The sequence below is a fragment of the Lycorma delicatula genome, chromosome 3 (genome assembly GCF_047948215.1).
Source record: "Lycorma delicatula isolate Av1 chromosome 3, ASM4794821v1, whole genome shotgun sequence".
NCBI classification, from domain to species: Eukaryota; Metazoa; Arthropoda; class Insecta; order Hemiptera; family Fulgoridae; genus Lycorma; species Lycorma delicatula.
This window is the reverse complement of record NC_134457.1, coordinates 169,686,612-169,708,641: the sequence shown is the minus strand read 5'-3', so window position 1 is coordinate 169,708,641 and position 22,030 is coordinate 169,686,612. Positions and strand designations below refer to the sequence as shown.

The 22,030-nt window shown below is 27.4% G+C and overlaps 1 protein-coding gene across 1 annotated transcript in view; it reads right to left on the bottom strand.

The window, feature by feature from the left end:
• Positions 1-6,880: 6,880 nt before the first annotated feature.
• Positions 6,881-22,030, bottom strand: part of LOC142322190 (uncharacterized) — a 750,399-nt gene continuing 735,249 nt past the window's right edge. Inside the window, exon 11 of the mRNA XM_075360980.1 lies at positions 6,881-20,269. Coding sequence (XP_075217095.1) covers positions 20,103-20,269 — 167 coding nt within the window. The 3' untranslated portion in view covers positions 6,881-20,102. The remainder of the gene's footprint in view (positions 20,270-22,030) is intronic.

Below are 22,030 nucleotides of genomic sequence, written 5' to 3'. Positions count from 1 at the left end.
CTAAGTTAAGAATTAAGTGAATACACTTATCAAAACAGCACAGTTTTTTCACTGTGTTGATATGATGTTGGATGGTTAGGGATAATATCATACCATCACATTTAACATTAATTTTTTTTTTTTTTGTTGACAGTAGATTCCTCACATAAGCTTGAAGCTTCAGTGCAATGGGAATATGAAATAGAAATTTTGTAATGTTTGAAAAATGCTATACCTGCCTGGAGTTTGAATCCAGGACCTCCAGATGAATTGTATAAAATGGAATCGTGACTTTGCTACAAAATTTCATAAAATGATTGTTTCTTACAGAGAACCAAACTTACAGAAATGAGTGGTCTTAACGTACTATGATTGTAAATAATAATTTGCATATTAGAAGCAAACAATTAATTTATGACAACAGAATGATGTTGGTAGATAACCTAAAAATGATAGTAAATGGAATATTATAAGATAGTTATAAATATGTTATTAATGTGTAGATGTTTAAATATGAGTGAAAATATCTTAAGTTGTGTAAACATTTTGTGTTTCTACAACAGTAGAACTTTGGTAACAAGGAAGCATATCTTAATTTTTTATAGATCAGATGGTGACATAATGGCTGTCCTAATTTGAATGTGGTAACCGTTATAGATTTTGTAATAACTTTAACATTTTTTTTTTTTACAATTTATTCATAAATATGAAGATTCATGTTAAAAATTGCCACAATTTAAATAATAATTATTTTGATTGGCCAAAACTAAGATGGTGTAAAGTTTATGAACAAATTAATAAAAAAAAACAGTTACTTGTACAGAAATTACTTAGACCCTATATCTTTATAAATGACTTGAAGAGAAGTTGTAGATAAAATAAAAAGATTGTTTACAAACATTTTATTAACTGTAACAATAGCAACAACATTAGATTACATTAATTCAGGTTTAGACTTGGTTTCATTAATCTTCTACATAATTTTTATTTGGAACACATATTTTTGTCAAGTAATCTAATATTGTTTTGTTTTGTTCATGCATGTATGTGCTCCTGTGAAATTTGCAAATTTGACGTTTTCTATAACCAAAACACCCCTCTTTAGCAATGACATCCACTTCTATATAACAACCTTCTTTAGACAAGGATTAAATCTGGGTGTTAAATAATGCATATTTAAGTGCTCTGAATTAATCCAACTACTATTATTGCAAAATAAAATTCTTAAAAGTTTTATTAAAAATGTATTTATTAAAAAAAAATTTTTGATTTTATTAAAAATTACTGGAATTTATTAGTCTACAGCAAAAACAAAGTGAAAACTCATACATAATTTTTTATTATTTAGAAAAATGGAATGACCTAAAACATTTTAAAACTATATTCACTACAGATGTTTATTTTATTACTATCCACCATTATATTAAACTAAGCATAAAAAATTGTAGCCAATAAAAAAAAAATTCTAAGCTAACATAGGATGAAACTAACTGAATAAATTGTAACCAGACTGTGGGTGTTACTGCATGTGATTGTTCAAATGACTTCCAACAGTACAAGAGTTAAATATTAACCTAAAATTCAGAAGAGGAAAATACAACAAAAAAAGCATTGTGGTTCATATAACCAAGTGAGCATATAAATCTACTTGCTATTTTTAACCACTGACTCACTTTGTGACCTCAGTTACAAAATACAAAGAATAAAATATTCTTTATTTCTATTTATTACATAAAAATTAAAATATAAAACTACACATAAAATTAAAATACACTAACTATATTAGAAAAAAAGACATATCAGAACATCTGCTTCCTTACAGTTATTTAAAACTAACTAACCATTTTTTGCAGTCACAACTTATCTCCCAAAAGAGAAAATCTATCATCATTGTATTTTTCTTTGATGTTAAGTTAAAGTCTGAAAAAAAGGTCATAATAATCTAATACAGCTACTTTTTTACCACAGCTTTTAAAAGTTAATAACCAAAACCAGTTCACTGGACAAATTTTCATTACTTAGCTTTGTTCTTATCCACCACCTACATGCTGAATTAACAATCACAATGAATAAAAGAGTAGAAACATGTCTTTCACAATAAAAATGAGTAATGCATTTCTTTGCCATAAGCAGGATAACAATAACTGGAAAAACCCCTTTTTTCTGACCTCTGTGGCCGAGTAGGTAGTTTCAACATTTCTTTTGGAGGTCCCGGGTCTGAATTCCGGTCAGACATGGCATCTTTTCATACGCTACCAATTTCCACCAGGCTAATGTAACCGTAGCTTTTGATGCCCACTCTTTCATAATAAAAAAAGAAGATTTTAAAGTATTAAAAAATATTTTAAACATAACTTGATGTCGGTATCAGAGACAACTTCAATCAACCATGAGTTTCATTAAAAACTGATTAGGAGTAGTACCTTGAGAAATTGTTTGATCTTTGTTTATGTTGTATATAAAGTATTTATCATGCCCATAACACATGTGAATCTTATTATACAGGATTATAATGTAATTTTTTTTTAAATTCAAGTAGTGGGATATAATTATGATCTAAAAAGACAAGAAACTATATACATCGTTTGTCTAGGGGAAAACTCTAATTTACAAATATTGATAACAGTATAAAAATAATGATACTGCTATACTACTAAATAAAGTGAATCCTACTATGGGGTAAAATTACAGATTTTAGTTCATAACATAGGAAGGAAACTACCCATTAATTTGTTTTGTATTTCAGGAAGGTTTGTAGATCCAGGTTTACCTTAAGTTTTTCAGTTGTAAAGGTCATTTAAAAAAAAAATACAATTCTAGACAAATCCATAGGCAAAAGCAGGAAAGAAGTATCAATAAGAAAGGATATTCTACCCATGGACAAACTGCACCATCTCAGTGAGGTATTTTACCCCTTTCCAGGTAGCAGGGGCTTGTCCACTTGTCTGCTCACAATCCTTTCAGAGATTAAAGTATTTTTTACCTGAAGTAGAAGAAAAAATTACTCATCACATACCATCTTAAATTATATGCTTTTGTCTTTCTCCAGAAATGAAAGAATAGGCTCAGGTTTCTTGAAGAAACCTGAGCCTATTCCTAGATTAACAGATAGATGTAACTAGATATAATTCTACCCTATTCCTAGATAAGTGTAAGTTGTGAAAGTGATCATTTTAAATACATAGTAAAATGTTGTTCTCCTTTGCAGATTTTAGTGGCAAACTGGTAGTGTCTCGGCCTTTCATCCAGAGGTCCCAGGTTCAAATTTTGGCCAGGCATGGCATTTTTCATGTTACAAATTTTCATTGTCATATTTCCCAAGCACAAGCTTCTTTGTAATTTTCTATGGTGAATTAATTCATCAGCCAAAAAAAGAAAGATAGATTTTTACTATATTCATCCCTAGTTGTTTTAACATAGGTCAAGAAAAACCCCGGACGACAAATGAGACATTTTAAATACTCACACCAATATATGTCATGTTATTTTAAATGCAAATTCATCAGTCAAAAAAAAGAGATAGACTTTTTACTACATTCATTCCTAGTTGTTTTAACATAGGTCAAGAAAAACCCCCAGAGGATAAAGAGACATTTTAAACACACCTTTACATATCATGTTATTTTAAATGCAAATAAGATGAGAAAAATGGTGTAAAGAAAAATCACTAAAGTATCCCAAGCTATAAATAACAGGATGACAATGTTCAGATTTATATAATTTAAAAATTTCTTTCATATAAAAAATTTCATATTATATTAAAAATAATTAATTAATATAATTTCATATTTTTGAAAAATTGTACATCAGTTAATTCTATACTACATCTTGAGGTTTTGTTATGTGGATAATATTTATTATATACCTTGTAGGAAATAATCTTTTTTCTTTTTCCTGTTTAGCCTCCGGTAACTACCGTTCAGATAATACTTCAGCAGATGATATGTATGAGAGTAAATGAAGTGTAGTCTTGTACATTCTCAGTTCGACCATTTCTGAGATGTGTGGTTAATTGAAACCCAACCACCAAAGAACACCGACATCCACGATCTAGTATTCAAGTCCGCGTAAAAATAACTGGCTTTACTAGGACTTGAACGCTGGAATTCTCGACTTCCAAATCAGCTGATTTGGGAAGATGGGTTCACCACTAGACCAACCCGGTGGGTTGTAGGAAATAATCTAAAAATAATAAACCTACCACTTTAAACAATCCTTCCAGGAAAATTAAAAATCTAGCATAATTAGCAACCAAAATTAGATGATATCCCATTACATTGATTATTTTTAAAAACACAACCAAAAATGGTTTGAATTTTAGGAATGACTTAATCTTAATTTATTTTCAAAAATAAAAATATCATTCATCCACTGACAATATGCTGCTCCATTAATTTGGCTGGATACAAAGTACACTTTTTGATTTCTGATGTTGGTTTGGATTTCCATTCTACAATCTATATTTCTATTTAACATGAATGAGACTTCATGAGTAAAAATTATACTGTTTAATAACATAAGTATGTTATCCATAATAATCTGCCAATCTTGAAGGTGGAACTTCTATCCAGAAGTTCTGGGTTCAAGCCTTCATCAGATTTAGCATTTTTACACACTATTGTGCTAAGATCTGCATCAATGCTGTTCATAATTCACAAAACATAACCCTATGATCAAAATCATCCTCCTCAAGTTCATGGACCAAATTAATTATTAAGAGTTGAGATTTATTTATTGTTGTTTAAATCATTTTCCTTTGTCTTAGATCATGTTCTTTTTTACTCTTGTTTGAGTACAGCAATGGATATTTACAATAATATTTTGCATTAAATCTAATGATAAGTGATCTAGTCTCCTAGTGTTTTTTTTAATTTTAATGATCTTAATGCTTTCTGTTTTTTCAAAGTACTGAATCATTCTGTACTTTCATACTTTTACATTAATTCTAAATTTTTACTTTTGTTTGGTAATAACTTACAAATTATTTCCATCCTGTGAATATTATTTTAAAAATGTCTTTGATGTCAATAAGGTCATCATCAAGATGAAAGGCTTTGATAACAGAGTAAGTCGTATTATAAAGTTAGTGAATTGTTTCAAACAATGCTCGTTTTCAAACAGAGGCATGAATTAAGACAAGCACTGAGCAACTCACTAACTTCATAATGTGACCTAACCCTATTATCAAAGCCTCTCATTTGAAGATAATGTCCCTGTTAACATAAAAGACATTTTGAAAATACTGTTAATAGTAACACTTGATAATAAGTTCATACTTATTATCAAGCAAAAGTAAAAATACTAAGTTTGTTGTTTGTATCAAACAAAATACATCATTCACATAAACTATCAATGTAAAAATGAGACACTTTAAAGGATATCTTTATAACAATGAAGCTAACTCCAATTCAGACAGCAATTAACAAGTTTAATATCTGAAAATTTAATTAATTTTTTTAAATCAGATTTTATATAATTTAGGGTTACCTTGGAATTGATAACATGTTAATCATTGTTCTTAATTGTTTTACTGCAAATTTAATGGTATTTTTAAATTATTTGAATCATTATTTAAAAAGCTTTATTTAACCTTATGATGTATGTATCATGTCAGAACCAAATGGTGCTTTCATCTTCTCACTAGGCTTAAATCTACTATTTAGCAGATCTAAGTTTATTTTAGGCATTTAGTGTGATCTTCTATAAGAGATGAAAGCCATACAATTAACTATTTTGCAGTTAAATTGCATTTAAATAGAGATTAGAATTTTGTCTCAACTGTATATTTACACATTTTGTAAATATAATATACTTACTTTCAGAATATAGTTTTATTGATAATATCCATTTATGCAGTGTATTTGATTCTGAAAATTACAAATATCAGAATTGCCTCAGGAGAAGGTTCATCTGAGCTTACACAAAATGAAAACTTTTATAAACATCATTCTCATTTTTGAGTATATTTCTCAGAAATGAAAAGATATTTCCATTAACTTAGGTTAGTGGTCATTGTTACTGATAATTAACTCACATGACAACTCTTATTTGATGCTGCATAAGCCAGCTTTGAAGACATTTTATGGTGTAACTAAGTGAATTTGAAAAATGAAGGTATTGTAATTGTTTTTTGTGGTTAGAGTTCAATTTAAGGCACTGCTCAAGTATCTGTTACCTTAGCCTGAATATTACTGCTTTACTTCACTTGAAGTGCTGGAAATAAGTAAAATTTGAACAAAATATTTTTATGAAGAAGCATTATTCAACAGAGAACTATTTCCTAATTTAAAATTTATGGCAAAAATATTAAGAATCCATTAAAATAAGGAGTATTTAATGTTATTAGTTTGAAGGGTGGTATGATCTTAATGATATTAGCATTAGCAGCTACACAAAAGCTATGAAGAGGTATATACTGGTGAGGTGTTCAATGCCAAGATTTATGAGATAGCTGATTGTTACCTTTCTCTTCAGAACAAAGTAATGACAAAATCATTTATACGACAAAATTAAGATACTTCATGACATGTATTGACAAATTATTATCAATCAGCAGTTGTTACAATCCAAAGAAAGAAAAAGAAGTTTGAAATTGTAGAGAGGAAATAGTTTGATTATGGTTTTTCAACATTTACTATGAAAGATTTCTAAAACTGATCGTAAAAACTATTATTCTAAATACATAATGTTATTTAATGAATATTATTCAATAATAATAATTTTAATAACTGTTACTATATTCAATAACATGTACACTTAAATCAGTATAATTTTTCATTTTATATAACATATACTGTAAAACAGAAATAATTAAATAATAATTAATTAATATATTATCAATTAATATATAAAACAACTTTTTTCAAATAACTTAAAAAAATAAAAAATAAATGAATGAAAACAATAATTATTGTCTTTGCAGACATTTTTTATTATGAAAATATTAATAAACAACAACTCATTTTTCATATCATCATAATACTGTGATAATAAATGAAGATAATGTCTTCTGTAAATTAACATAAATTCTTCACTTTGTCCATTATTCATCACTAGAACTATTAATTATCAATTATCTGCCTTAAACTTCTCTTGAATAAGAAACACCACTTGAATCAAACATGCATTAGTTTAATCATTAAAGCACCATGATTATGTTATAATTATTGTGTTTATAGTAATAGTAATAATATCAATAAAATATAACATTACTTGTAGTTAATTAATAAATTGATCAAATACATTATTTAAATAATATTAATAATTATATCAATATTAATTACAAAATATACATTAATATTTTCTTTATAAACATATACAATACACAATTAATTCTTAATTTTTCATTAATTTCTACTATCATAAATCTAATAATGATAACTATATAAATAATAGTTAATATTTAATGACATATGGTTGTTAAACAATTAGCTGATATAATTCTATTAAATTAAGCTATTTTTAATATTAAAATACGTATATGTGTATAGTTAATGACTGAATAAAATAAAATGGTATGCCTAAAAATGTGTCATTTTTATAGTACAGAAGCCAAATTAATACTCTAACCTAAGTCATAATATGAATAATTAATACAATTTTCCATCCCAAATAGATTACAATTTTGATTGTTGTTCGTTTTAATACTCTCTACCTCAGAATATTTCTAATAATAATAATAATAATAATAATAATAATAATAATAATACAGGGAAAAAATAGTTCATTTTATGTTAAAAATTATAACATTAATAAATTAATTTTAATCTTCACAATCTTTAAAATGTTGTCTTTTTTCAAATATTCTTAATGCTGATGTTCTATCAGATTAATCTTAATGATTCTTTTATTTTTTGTAAAAAATTCTTTTGATTTTGTGATAAAATAAAAATAGGTGTACAGAATGAGCTATTTATATCAAATATATTGTTATTACTCTCAGACCCTTAATATTTTAATTAATTTACAATCCCTATTGCAGTGTTGATGGGAAATATATAATATAATATCATGTAACACGCAATTCAAATTTTGAATGAAGATAAATTTTTAATTTTATTCTAATAAGAAACTTCACAAAAAATGAATTTGGAAAATACAGTGCACTCTTAACATTATTTCAATTCAAATAAATAACAAGTGTAAAATTTATTTTATCTTTCAAAAAGTAAAAGCGAATATAAGGCAGAAAATATATTTTAAGAAAGTATTTTACAAAAATATTATTTTCAGAGAAATACATAGAGTCAGGAGAGGTGGCAGAATGTTAAAGAGGGAAGTTGGAGTTTTAAATTCATCCTCAATTTTTCAGTCTGGGTCAATAGAAAGTATGGGGAGGTGGACTTCTGGGCAGCTCAGTGGGTGACGGGTCATGGGTAGTATTGGGTTTACCTCTGCAGGATTGGCAGAAGACAGACTGATTGCTGTCAGTACTGTGGGGAGGTAGACATGGTGGGGCACACCTTTTTCGAGTGCCCCAGGTGGAGAGAAGAGAGGTCTTGAGACAGTTTGGACTCACTGGAGGGAGTTGTGCGGTTGAAACTCTCGTCCAGTAAGGGATGGAATACTTGCATTAACTGGTTCAGGAGAGTGCTTTGGCAGAAACATTAGAAGAACAAGAGGAGGATAGCAGGATGTTGGAAGAGGGTGGCGATGGGCCTTCGGGGGTGGGTGGTGGTGGTGCCTCGGCATTGTTCATTGATGGCACCCGCAAGATGAGTTCCTTGCCATCTGAGGCTGACATCACTGAGCGGGTTCACGACATAAACACGTGTAAACATAGTCTACATATATATATATATTGCTTGTAAATATGGTGTGAATGAGGAGTAAATATTTTTGTATGAATGTGATGGGTGTCTGCAAAACATGCGGTGTTGAAGTTATGCCTTTGATGGCAATTTGAGCACCACGTTGCATGAAGGAGTGGTTGTTTAGTGGATCCCACCATGATAGGCGGTGAATCCTAGACACCCAGTATGTATGGACTGCTGGGCATTTGGTTTAGGTAAATTTTAACACTTCCAATGAAAAAAAAAAGATTTGATACAGCATAATTATAAATTCATTACCACAGAAATTATTGCAAAATTAAATCTACTACTTAGATTGATGTATCATAGTCATGAATATTATAACAGAATCATTTCTATGAGCACATGTTTATTTACTAATGATAAATGATTACAAATTATAAATAAATGCATTAAAAATAAGAGGAAATTTATGAAATTGACTAGGAAACAACAATGATGTTGGGGATAAAATGAAAAAATAAAAATCAGAATCAATAAAATCTGAGGCTAAAAACCTTTTATAATGACAAGTGCATATTACAGCAAAACTATCTGAAACATGAATAGAAAAACACAGATAATCAGATGATGTGTGCAAAGATCGAAACTGTGTAATAAAAAAAAGAAAAAAATAGTGGAGAAATTCTAATTTAAGAAGAAACAGAACAGGTTATGAATGCGTCAGTGAAAAAATACATTTTCAATAGAGGTAAAACTTTAACCTTGAGACTCATAATAACATTTATGAAAATGACAAGACCTAAATAAAAAAATCGCTCTTTTCAAGAAACAAGGTATCAGCAAGTTTGACTTACATTAACAACTAAAAATTAAGTATATGACAATACAATTACAGAGAAATTGTAACTGTTTTAAACATACAAATTAAAAGGTAAATAATTAAAACCTTTCTCCTCGTTTATTTAATTGCTTGTTTTCTTCATTTATTTTACAGACTTATTTTACAGTTACTAATTATGCATATTACAGAGAAGATTACAATAGCAATTATATTTTATTCTTTTAGTTATCTGTTAATTAAGTACATAGTTATTTAGACGTATAACTATCAACAAACAATTTTAAAAAAAAATAATAATACAGGAATTGTTCATTTAAGTCTTACACTTTTAATAAATTAGAACCTGAAAATTTGGCATTACAAGGCAGTTAAAAAAACAATTATTAAATAACAGTGCTAGCTGTTCATGCTCCCAGACTAATCCTCAAGTTAAAATTCGATGTACAATGTCATTCATGCCATCAACTAGGGATAATAAACAATTACAGTGATATTTTTTTTAAATAAATTGGGTGAATGATAGATTTTTAAATTTTATCCATCTCTTATATACAGCGCTTAAGAAACATCAGTTTTTATTACTACAGTCAATGGTGATCTTTGAACATAATAGGTTTTTACATAACTGGAAAACAACATAAAGGTGATGTAATATCTGTAAATTTCTATCAGAAATACAACAGCCTAATTTTTTTCTAGTTGTTATATGTAAGTGCATATAAAATAGATTTATGATTAGTTATTTGTAATTAAATTAATCAGTTATATTAGATGTTTGTTGTTATTTTTAGTGTTGTTTATATGACATTTAACACAGCAATTTTTTTAGAGAAAATTATTCTAAAGATAATGAATTCTGTTTTTATTTCAGTTTTAATTAGTAATCATTGTTTTTCTGATTTATATAAAAGTGTTTGCAACTGGAGATTAGAAGAGATTTGTCTTAGTAATAAAACAAATTTATTTTGATACTATTATTTTTAAGAGCATTTATTTTTAATTACAAAGGTATTTTAAACTATATTTTTTATTTGTTAGTGGTAATTTTATTGTTTATTATATTTCTTTTTGAAGTTGAATATTAGCTATAGTAGTGAATGGACGTATTGTTTTTGTTGTCTCTATTGCAATTATTAGTCCTAATTAGCCATGTTTGTATTTTACATGCACAAACAGAAATTTACTAATATATTTATAACATTTACTCAAATAATTTTTCTTACTTTTCTTTATAAATTTTCCTTTTTTTAATTAGTTATTTATTTTTGTGAATTTCAAATGGGTAAATTTGTGATGTCACAAATTTTGTAAGGTGATAAACAAGGATGTTCTCAATGTTCACCAGAGAATATTTTCACTCTTTAAAATGTAATTTCAGATGTCCAAGTTTAGAATTACTGGAAGCCTTGGAAGGTATAATCACAAAAGTATTTAACGAGAAATTAAGGACTTTGGTTATTAAGAATGACTTTGTGAACTAATCGACTGACATTTGCAGCATAATTGAACAGAACAATATGCTGAAAGTAGAGGTTCAGCATTTAAGAGAAGAAAATACATTAATTAATTAAAATACATTAAAACTAGGTTAGAGACTCTTGAAAATCATGCTCAAAAAAATAATTTAATTTTCAAAGGCTTGAAATATAACAATAAAAGGGACTGTCATGACATGGTGAAAGAATTTTGATGACAGTACTGAAGTGTGACAGACAGATAATAGTACTGAGCTCACCTACTAGGAAAAAGAAAAGACAATACACCAATTATTGTCCTCATTCCTGCAGAGAGTGACATTGCTTGTATATTGGAGATTACAAGGAAAGGAACTGATTTCACTGTGAATAAAAAATTTTGTGCTGATACAATAATGAAAAGGGGAAAGCGCTTTGAAAACAGATCACTGTTTTCAAAGACAGAAAACAGCAGCTGTTTTCTGTCACAAACAGCTGTTTGTGACAGAAAAATGCTGTTCATCCTAATTATCTGTTGGTGGAAAAAAGAGGTTTTATTGGTCATCTGATATGAAGCCAGAAAAGAAGATGAAGCTGTAAAATTGTGTGAAATACTTAATCATGACTTTACAGAAATTATTAAGGACATAAAGGAGAATAAGAATATTAAGTAGCATGAGGTTGTCTGCCAAGATAATGATAATGGATGTGTGAGCATGTTGTTGCATAATGTAGTGGGTCTCAGTAGTAAGTTATTATGTTTTGATTTTTTACTTTTTATTAAAAAGTATGAAGTTTTCTGTATGTATCGAAACACATGTTAAAAGACAGAAGTGTGAGGTTAATGATACATTTTTTTCAGATTGTAAAACAGCCTGGATATCTATCACTAGAATTTCTGGTTGTGGCAGAGGCTGTGATGGATTAATGATAGCTTTTAAAATTGGTTCTAGGATTGGATATTTTTGTGAATTTCAGAATGTAGCAGGGAAACCGATGTTACTGATAAAGTATGATAATTATAAAATGTTTTATGTGGTGCCGGTTTACCTTAGTGGGAGTAGTACATGGGAACCAATCCATTGGATTGGTCTAGTGGTGAATTCATCATCACAAATCAGCTGATTTCAAAGTTGAGATTTCAAATCCTAGTAGAGGCAGTTACTTTTGTAGGTTTGAATACTACATTGTGAGTACCAGTGTTCTATGGGGTTGGGTTTTCAATTAACCACACATCTCAGGAATGGTCAACCTAATACTGTACAAGACTACCCACTTCATTTACATTCATACATACCATCCTTTGAAGTAATATCTTACAGTGCTTCCAGAGGCTAAACAGAAAAAGAAAGAAAAGTGCATGGGTAAGAAATTTTCTAGTACCCTGGGCTACAATGAGGTATGTGTATGGTGTATACAGAGATTGATGAGAAATCTCAGAACAACTGTGGATCAAAACAGGGATGTTTTTTGTTACCCTTACTTTTTTCTTTATTTATCAATGATCTAATAGGTTGTTTGGAGGAAGATTTGTGGTTTGAATGCTTAAATGTCAGAGGATGTTTGTACACAAATGATGGTAATTTTTGTTGTATCTTCAAAAGCCCTCAAAAAAATGATAAAAATTTGAAGAATTATTGTGAGAGATGGGGAATAAGAGTAAATATGGATAAAACAAAGAACATGGTATTCAGGAAGGGTAGGTGACTAGCAGCACATGAGAGATGGCAATAGGGAGGGCAATAGATTGAAATTGTAAATAAATATACATATTTTGGCATGGCATTCAGGCCTTTGTTATTGTTTTGCACTCATGTAAATGAAAAAGTGACAGTGTAAATAATATGTGGAATAATATGGTTATTAAAAATGAAATTCCATTGAAAATACGTTTCAGATATTTGATGATGTGACAAGAGCAGTGATGAATTATGGAAGATAAGTTTGGGGTTATACTGCATATAAGGAATTGGAGGCACTGCAGAAATTTTTTGTTAAAAAGTTATTCATGTTACGCCTAATTACTTGATTCATTTAGAAACCGGGAGGGAACTGATATTTTATTATATTTTCCAGCTTCATTATAATTATACATTAAAACACAATGCAAGATAAGATGCCTGCCACATATATTAGCCATTAAATTAATTAAAAATGGATAGAGTGGTACAATGAATGGTTGCATTTGTGTGAGAAGTATGAAAATGAAATAAGTAATGATGTGACTGGTGTAGTATTATGCAAAAAACAGCTTTGCAGTTTGCCAAACAATAAGAGAAATGATTTTTGGGAAAAATGTGGGCAATGGGCACAGAGAACACAGTTTAATTCAATGTATAGCTGTTTAACATCAGATCTGACTAGTAGAAATTATTTTAAGGGTAATTTTAAATTTACTAGAAACTATATGTTTGTTGTTTTCAAATCCCAGCTTGCGCTGTGGTATTTTAGCCTGGGAAAGGAAGGAGTACAACATTTATATACGTTATGTAATAAAAAAGAATAAGAAAAATTTTATTGAAAAATGTCCAGTACTTAATGAGAAAATATTGACTAAACTGGGCACCACCATGTTAAATAAAAATCCAGCAGGTCATATTTGAATTATTAAATAGTAGTGACTGGAAGGAATTGACAGGATTTGTTAGATCAGCATGGACATATAAAAAACTCTAGGGAATATAATATATAAGGTAAATATGTGTGAACTAAGCATCTCTCTCTTTCACACACACTCACTCTCTCTCTCTCTCTGCGCACGCGCGTGTTTTGAGGCCAACTGTTTTTAGTTTTTTTAGTAGCTGAGGCCCATTGCACTTTTTATCTGTTTATTTATTTTGTATAATTTTTTTGCATTGAGTATATTTTTTACTTATGTCTGTTTACAAACAGAGTCTTTTTATCACAACAAAGATAAAGAATATAATTATTAACTTAATTATTAATAAATATCATTAAATGAAGAAAAATTCTGATCTGTTTTGTTACTTATTTACACTAGTTGCTGTGGTAAGTTGTTCTGGTAAGCTTTAGTCTTTAGTTTCGGTTATTTTACTCTTTTATCATTATTACTGTTGTTATTTTATGGGTTTTTCCTTTCTTCTTTTTGTTTTATTAATTATTACAAAGAGAGAGTCAATGGTTTATTTATTTATTTTTATCTCAACTTGGCAGATAGCCGATGACAGTCATATGTATAAAATTTTGTTTCCTTCTTTTGTTACTTTTATTGCATGTATTATTATTTAAGAAAATAAGTTTTATTATTATTATTATAAACAGGGATTTAGAATACATTACAAAATATAACTGAACAGTTTTATATCAAAGTTAAATAAATTTTTCATGCCTTATATTTATGAATAAAACAATTTTATATTTTATTGGTTATAAGATAATAATGAAAAAAAATTTTTGATCAGCAAGATGAAATTTGATTATACTTTTTAAAAACTAACTAAAAACCAGCTTCTCAAATCCTAAATACATGGAATTAAGCTTCCAGAAGACAATTTATAAGCTGTTATGCATTTCTACATCAACTGTATTACAGGTATAGCTGTTAGAGCTTGTGAGGAATGATTCCAAACACATTAAGAGTGGTTTTTTAAAAATAATTAATAAACAAGTAGAATATTAATAAACGAGTAGAATGTAATCAGTTAAGATGAAATTTATTTTAGATAATTTTTATTTATGCAATCAGTTAACATTAGTTCATATTTACTTTTCAATAATCAATAAACTCTGCAGAGCTCCACGTTGGAGTGATAGTATCCTGGCTTTTCATCCCAAGGGTCCTGGGTTTGAATTCCAGATAGGAATGAAATTTTCCATATGGTGCTAAATTTCTATTCCATATTCCCATGAGTAAGCTTCAGGAAGCTTTATCTTTATTAATCATACAAAAAAGAAAAAGTAAGTATGTAAATTTTCACATAATATGTGTATTAATTATTAATGAACACATTTGGACTCATGATCCAAATAAATCCAAAAAGACTAAATAAACAAATTTTCACAAAACTTTGGAGAATAAAAATTCAAACATGCCACATAAAGCAGATGAAAGATGAACCTCAAAACCTAAGGATAAAAGAGGAGAACTGTTTAGGTAGAATGAATTTTAGAGAAATAATTTATAATGCAAAGACTCATGTGGATAAAGGAAGAAAGAGTACCAGAAGAAAATGGACTGAAGAAGAAAAATGGGTGGACTTTGAGAAAATGAAGGAAATATGGAAAAGAAGCAAAACAAAATGATATTGACATGGTTCCTAGTAAGTTGCTTCAAGGGGAAAAAAATAGATAAAAAATAAAAACATTACAAAGTATAAAAATCTGGCAGAAAAATTATCTTTGTAGAAAATAAATCTATTTGTTGTATTACAACAAAAGAAAACAGAGTTTGATCTTACTTTTTTAATGATGGAAGAAACACTGAGATTTATTTTAATGAACATTTATTTATTTATTTATTAACTGTTCATTGAAGGCACTCTTCTTAACTCTTAACAGACTTATAAATATAAATAGATATTTATATAAACATAAAAATCTTAGACTAATTTTTTGTGAGTTAAATTGTTGTCGATAACCACTGACAGAATGAAAATCTAATTTTAATCTCGACATCTTCTAGATGTCTAGTTAAAAATGAAGATTTTTATTTCATCCACTGCCGGAAAATAACTTTCATTACTAAATGAACAGATTATATCACCAAGATTGCACATTACAAGAAAAATTAACTCAATTATGTTATTTACATGAACATACTCTTTCCCTACCGTCATATCAGCCATGCACTACCAAACACATAATTCTAAAATTCTTTAGTTGGCTATTTGGTGCATGTATTAAATTAGGGGAAAGAATAGTAGGAAAATAATCAAAATATAAGCAAAATTTTAATAAATTAATTAGGTTTCATAACATTATGTAAAATTAATTTTTTAACTTATAATACTAATACTACAAAATAATTTTTAATTACATGGAATTTTGATTTTAATTACACACAATAAACCACTGAAACCTTTTTCATTTTTAACTTACTCTAGTTGTAATATAATAAATATTAATTATTTATTCTTATATACAAAAATATACATTATGTACTTTAAATTTATCACATAGATAAAAATAATCATTCATTTTATCATATTTACAATGTTATTTATTATTATATGAGTGTATATATTACTTACAAAGAGAATTACATTTTGTCTTAAATATATTTTTGAACATACATGTAAGAAAGCAAATAAATAGTTTTTTAATCTTTTTAATATTATAATTAAATTATCGCACATTTAGACATTTAATGGAGTTTTTCATTAACTCTTTTAAAGTCAGGATTCTATCTATTGTAAATCATGAATTGTGCAACACCACTTTTGAAAACTGTTTCAGTGCTCATGAGAAGTCTTTAGGCTTTTCTTATGCCTATGATGATACAGCTCAATTATGCACAATTGGGCTTACTGCAATGAAATTATGCATATATTAACATTTAGTTTTTCCTTGAATGGATTTATCACAGAATATAGAACACACATCGAACTGTGCAACAACCTTTACAATGATTTTTTTTAATAATAATTTAATCCTTTTTTAAATTCTTTTTTAAAAAAATTCCATAAATATGTATCACAATGCTATGAGCATTTTCAAAAAATATTTATGTTTCTAAAAAGAAACAGGAAACAATCTATGTGACATTGGTGTTTTAAACACTCTGTAAGTAAGAATTATGTATAAATCTAGTGAACAAATGAGATATAATTTCATTTGACTCATTTTGACAAAATCATTACATAATGTACCATTTAATATAATTCAGTCACTAAAGAATATTCATGGGAATATTATACGAGTATTTAGCTGTCTGAATGTTTAGATTTAAACATGGGCAAAGTATCTAATAGAAGAGCTTTATAGACATAAAGTGACAATAATGCAGTTAGTTACCAGATTGGAAAATTAATAATTAGTGTATTTAAAAAAAAACATATTTATATGATACCTTGTATTATCACAGTTTACTTATCATTACATTTTATGCATTACACAAAAAAATAAAAGGAAAGCTTGTTAGGTATAATATTCTTAATAATTCTGTGTAAAAAAATGTTTTTCAAAATTATTGCCTTCTGTATTAAACATTGTTAGATTCAATAATTCACTTGGCTACAGTCCATTTCAAAAGTATCTATTTCTAAAAGAATCATAGATAAACTTTGCAGTTATTTCTTCAAAATATAAAAAATTAAATGAAATTAAATCAACATAATACCATTAGAGTAAATAATAATGAATAATGGTAATCAATTAAGTATTATTTAGCTGCCCTAGCTTTTCTCCATGAAAGAAAAGCCTTTTGAAGAATATCCAGCCATTAAAACGCTAATTAAAAAGATTCAGAAACTGAACAGATATTGAAAGTGTAATCTCAGTACTTTGCTAACATGTCTGTATCATCACACAATAACTACATCACATAAAACTATTATGAGTAAAAATACCTTCTTCTCTTTTCTCTCTACTCTTCCTCCACTGCAGCTTTCTTTTGATTCTCAATACTTGAGTACATACATTTGATACATTTCAAACTGCTAAATAAAGAATCATTAAATAAAAGCAATATTTTCTCTTTTCAGCTAGTAGAATGCCTATAAAATAATTATACATTCAACTAATTCCTGAATCTTGAAATGTTATAGACATAGTTATAGGTTTATAATAACAATAATGGAGATAAACTGTAAATGTACTATCGAATAATAGAAATTTTAGATATAAGTTAATCAGTGAATTAAATTGGCTATGGAAATATTCTCATATTTACAAAGAAAAAAATGACTTTCAAAAATTCATGATAACAGGAAAAATAATTAAATAACTGTATTTAAAGTTAATTATATATATATTTTTTATAATCACAGTAACATAAATACATATAAAGTTATTAAGTTTTATACAAAAAAGAAACCAAATCAATATAACTGTTATCTAAAGTAAAAATTGTTAGTAATCTGTACATGCACACAACTAAAAATGTAAAAATATAAAGCTTGTAAAATAATTAATTACATTAATAAATATTTTATTATCAATCGTAGAAAAGGTACAGGGTAATAGTTAATGAACTAGCATTATTTGAAAACAATGTTATGCTACTGAAGAATTACTCAGTTAATGTACAAATAATACCACTATTGTAGAAATAAATATAAAAATAATAATTTTATGTATTTAAACAGAATAATTGCATATAGCACTTACTATTATACTAAATATATTACATTATATCGCTACATTATCTGATCTAATCAAATCTTTTCTATTACTCTTCACTGAATTAAGACCAAGACAAAAATATTTAACTCCATATTATTATTCTGTTACTTATTCATTAAATAGTACAGTATTCGTTATCTGCTGCAACATATTATGTCAATTTAAAACCATGGAAAATGACTGTTCTTAAAATCGAGAATGCTAATTCCAATTCTGATTACATATTAAAACATATATTTTCTTTTAAGAACATCTTTTCTAATAATCTGTACTTCAGGATGAATGAAGACTTGCTACAATAGAAATTTACCTGTAGATAGTAATTTTGTGCTTTTCCCTTTATATAACTTCAGTACATAAACTGTTAGTTTATTGTTAAATATAATGAATCAAGGTTAAAATAATGATATATATGTACAGAGTCCGTGTACTAATGATGTTCAAAGATAGCAGCATGAATTGCGCACAATAAAGTTCTGTAAGTTCTGGTGCAGCCACTTCTTCATAATAATTAGTATTTTTATATAATAATAATAATCAGTACTTGTCATTATGCTATTTATATAATTATAGTTCAGTTATTTTTTAGCTATTATTTCACTATCCTTTACTTATTAAATGCATGCTGTTTTACAATGCAAATTTGATTAATTAATGTTTTTTAACTGTAATTTTCTGTAAAATAATAACCTTCATTTCAGTTACTTGTTTTACTGCAGTATTATTAATAAAATTATAAAAATAAAAAATAATAAAATGCACAGATAAAACTAAACTTTTCTTAGTTTTTAATCTCTCATTTCATTTTTAATAAATAATTACATTAACCAGCCTTATCTTTTCCCCAAAATAGTCTTTATACTTATAGTTTATAGCAACTCCCAAATCTACATTGTAAATATTTACAGACTCAGAATAAAGAAATTAGATTCATATTAAAACTGTGGATATAGTTGTATTAATATATATTTATTAATTATTGAAGATAAAATGGATGTATATGAGGGAAGTTACAGAAAAAGGTTTTGTAAGTACTATAGCTGTAACATAAAAGGAGAAAATAGATACACAGCAAAGTAAAAGAGTTAACTGTGTATGCCATAAAACATTATGATTTATTGATATACAATAAATTAATTTTAAATCTGTTAATCACAGTGTCAATAATGCAACTTCTAATGTTGCATTAAAATAGTCTATAATCACTTAAAAAAATAATTGTTTTCAACTGTTTCAGTAGTGAGAAACTGTTTCACATAATAATAATTTTTTATTCATTCAAAACTACATAATATTATTGATTTCATTAAGATAATAATGTTATTTACTACTAATGTAAATTTAATTACTTTTTATACACTGCATGTGTACAGAAATATCTCTACACCATTTGAAGTGCAACAATAAATATGTTAGTGACTCGCTCACTATCAATAGAAAAATTATTTTAGAATTGCCTTCTAAACTATTTTTAATATTATTAGTATCATAACAAAATAGTATAACATATAAAACATATTTCAGTATATAATTGTAAATGGAATGAAATAAGTTGGAAATTTTATAAACTGAAATTAGTCGCAAATATTATAAATATTCTTAACGTATGAGCAGTTTGTACCACAACATTCTTTCATTTATTATATCAGACAGCTCTACTATATTTTGTTATAATTGGCATACGTATTTGTAATTCTTTACAAATTAATTTATGAACAAATGTAGCCTTGCTCTAATTAATCATGATCAAATACATAATGATGAGAATGACTACGTGTTAGTTGTTCTGTGCCTCAGGTTTAATTTCACTTTACCATCAGCAATTCGTTTCATTAAGCTCCAAGCTTCTATTCTTGACATTGAAGTAACATCTGTTCCGTTTACAGCCAATAATTCATCACCAGCAAATAGTTCACCACTTTTTTCTGCACAGCCTCCTAAGATAAAACAAAGAATAAATAAATAAATTAGGAAAGCATAACAAAATAACTGAATTAGTGAATATTTAAATTTTATTTTGAATGTAATTTTCCAGCATGGTTTTAAAAAAGAATGTTAATGGGAAGTGAAATAAAATTGTTTATGACAAGAATCATGTATAACATTTGTTGATTACGTGCTAAATCTATCTTTGTTAAAAATAGTTATTACAGAGTAAAGGTAAGTGCAAAATATTTCATTATGATTGTGGAGATAAATGGGAAAAAATAAATGAATGGATGAAATAAAAAAGTGAAATAGTTAAGAGTAACAGAAAAAGCTAGAGTAATAAAAAAAGAAGAAAATAATATACAATCTAAAAAAGAAAAAAATAACAGATCAAGTGTTATCCTCTGAAGGTAAATATATTTCTAGGAAAACTATTACTAATGAGGTTTTTGGCAAATTTACATGTAAATGAGCATAAGACATATTAACTTTGAAGTAATATCAATTTCATTTGGCTAACATTAATGATTCAGACAATTTTCATGTAGTAAAAACTAAAAATAAAACATTTAAAAAAAGGTCTCAACTAAATGTCCTCGATTTTTCTCACTCCTGAGGAGCTTCCTTCATTCTCTTATAGCTTCTTCTCTTGTCTGTAAGCCTCTTCCCTTGTCATAATACTATTTTTCCTTTCCTACCCTGCCTTTCATGTTACCTTCTATGACTTTCATTGAAGGCAATTTTTGGTTGTAGGGGTATGCTATATCCAAGATGTTTTCTGCTTCTTTATTATATTCATAAAATTCTTCTCTTCTATTTTTTTATTTCCTCATTTTTTATACCAATTTCACATTTCCATTTTTCTCTACAACCATAATTTTAAAATTGGCAATGTAGTTTTTATTTTTTATGACCATTCAAAGCTCAAATCTTAATGATATCTCACTAAGTGATATCTCGTTCATTACTTAAGTAATGAGTTAAGTATTAAGTAGTAAGTCAATTCCTCAGTTCAGTCATCATCTTACTTACTACCAGCAATCCTTTCATCTCTTTCTCACAGTTATTCTGTATTTTAATTCCTCTATACAACTTCCACTCCAAGTCATCAGTTTCCCAAATAGCTTTACCATACAATAATGTTTCCTTCCAGCAATATACTTTCTTATCAATTTCCATTCATCCTACATTTACCATAATTCTGAATTCTTTCCACACCTTTACAATGCTCCTTATTATACACTCCTCTGATTCTGCCAACACTATATTCTTGATTGTCTTTAATCTTGCTCTTCTGTTATGACTTATTATACATGTAAAATATTAGCTTAAAAAAAGTCAGCAATCATTTTTCTGATATGTATACTACCCACAAAAATTAAAATATATTTTTTGACACCTGTATAGAAATTTTATAAGTACCACAATTGTATTTTTAAACACATAGCAATTATTTCATGATTTTTCTTTTTAAGGAGATGTAATGCTAAGAAAGGTAAGAATAATGAACTGTCAAAAATGATGATTAATCTGGCATTGCATTCACTTGCTGCAAATGTTTCTCACCTGATCTATGATATGCAAAATATGTTAGACCACTATATATATTTTATATGTATAGAATCTTACATTATATTCAAAACATGACTGTTTATACCCAGTTGATACAAATAGTAGAAATAAAAACAGATTGACAAAAAATGTGAAAAATCAGTGTAAAGAAAAAAATATTTAAAAATGCAGATTTTTTAATTTTATGTTATATTATC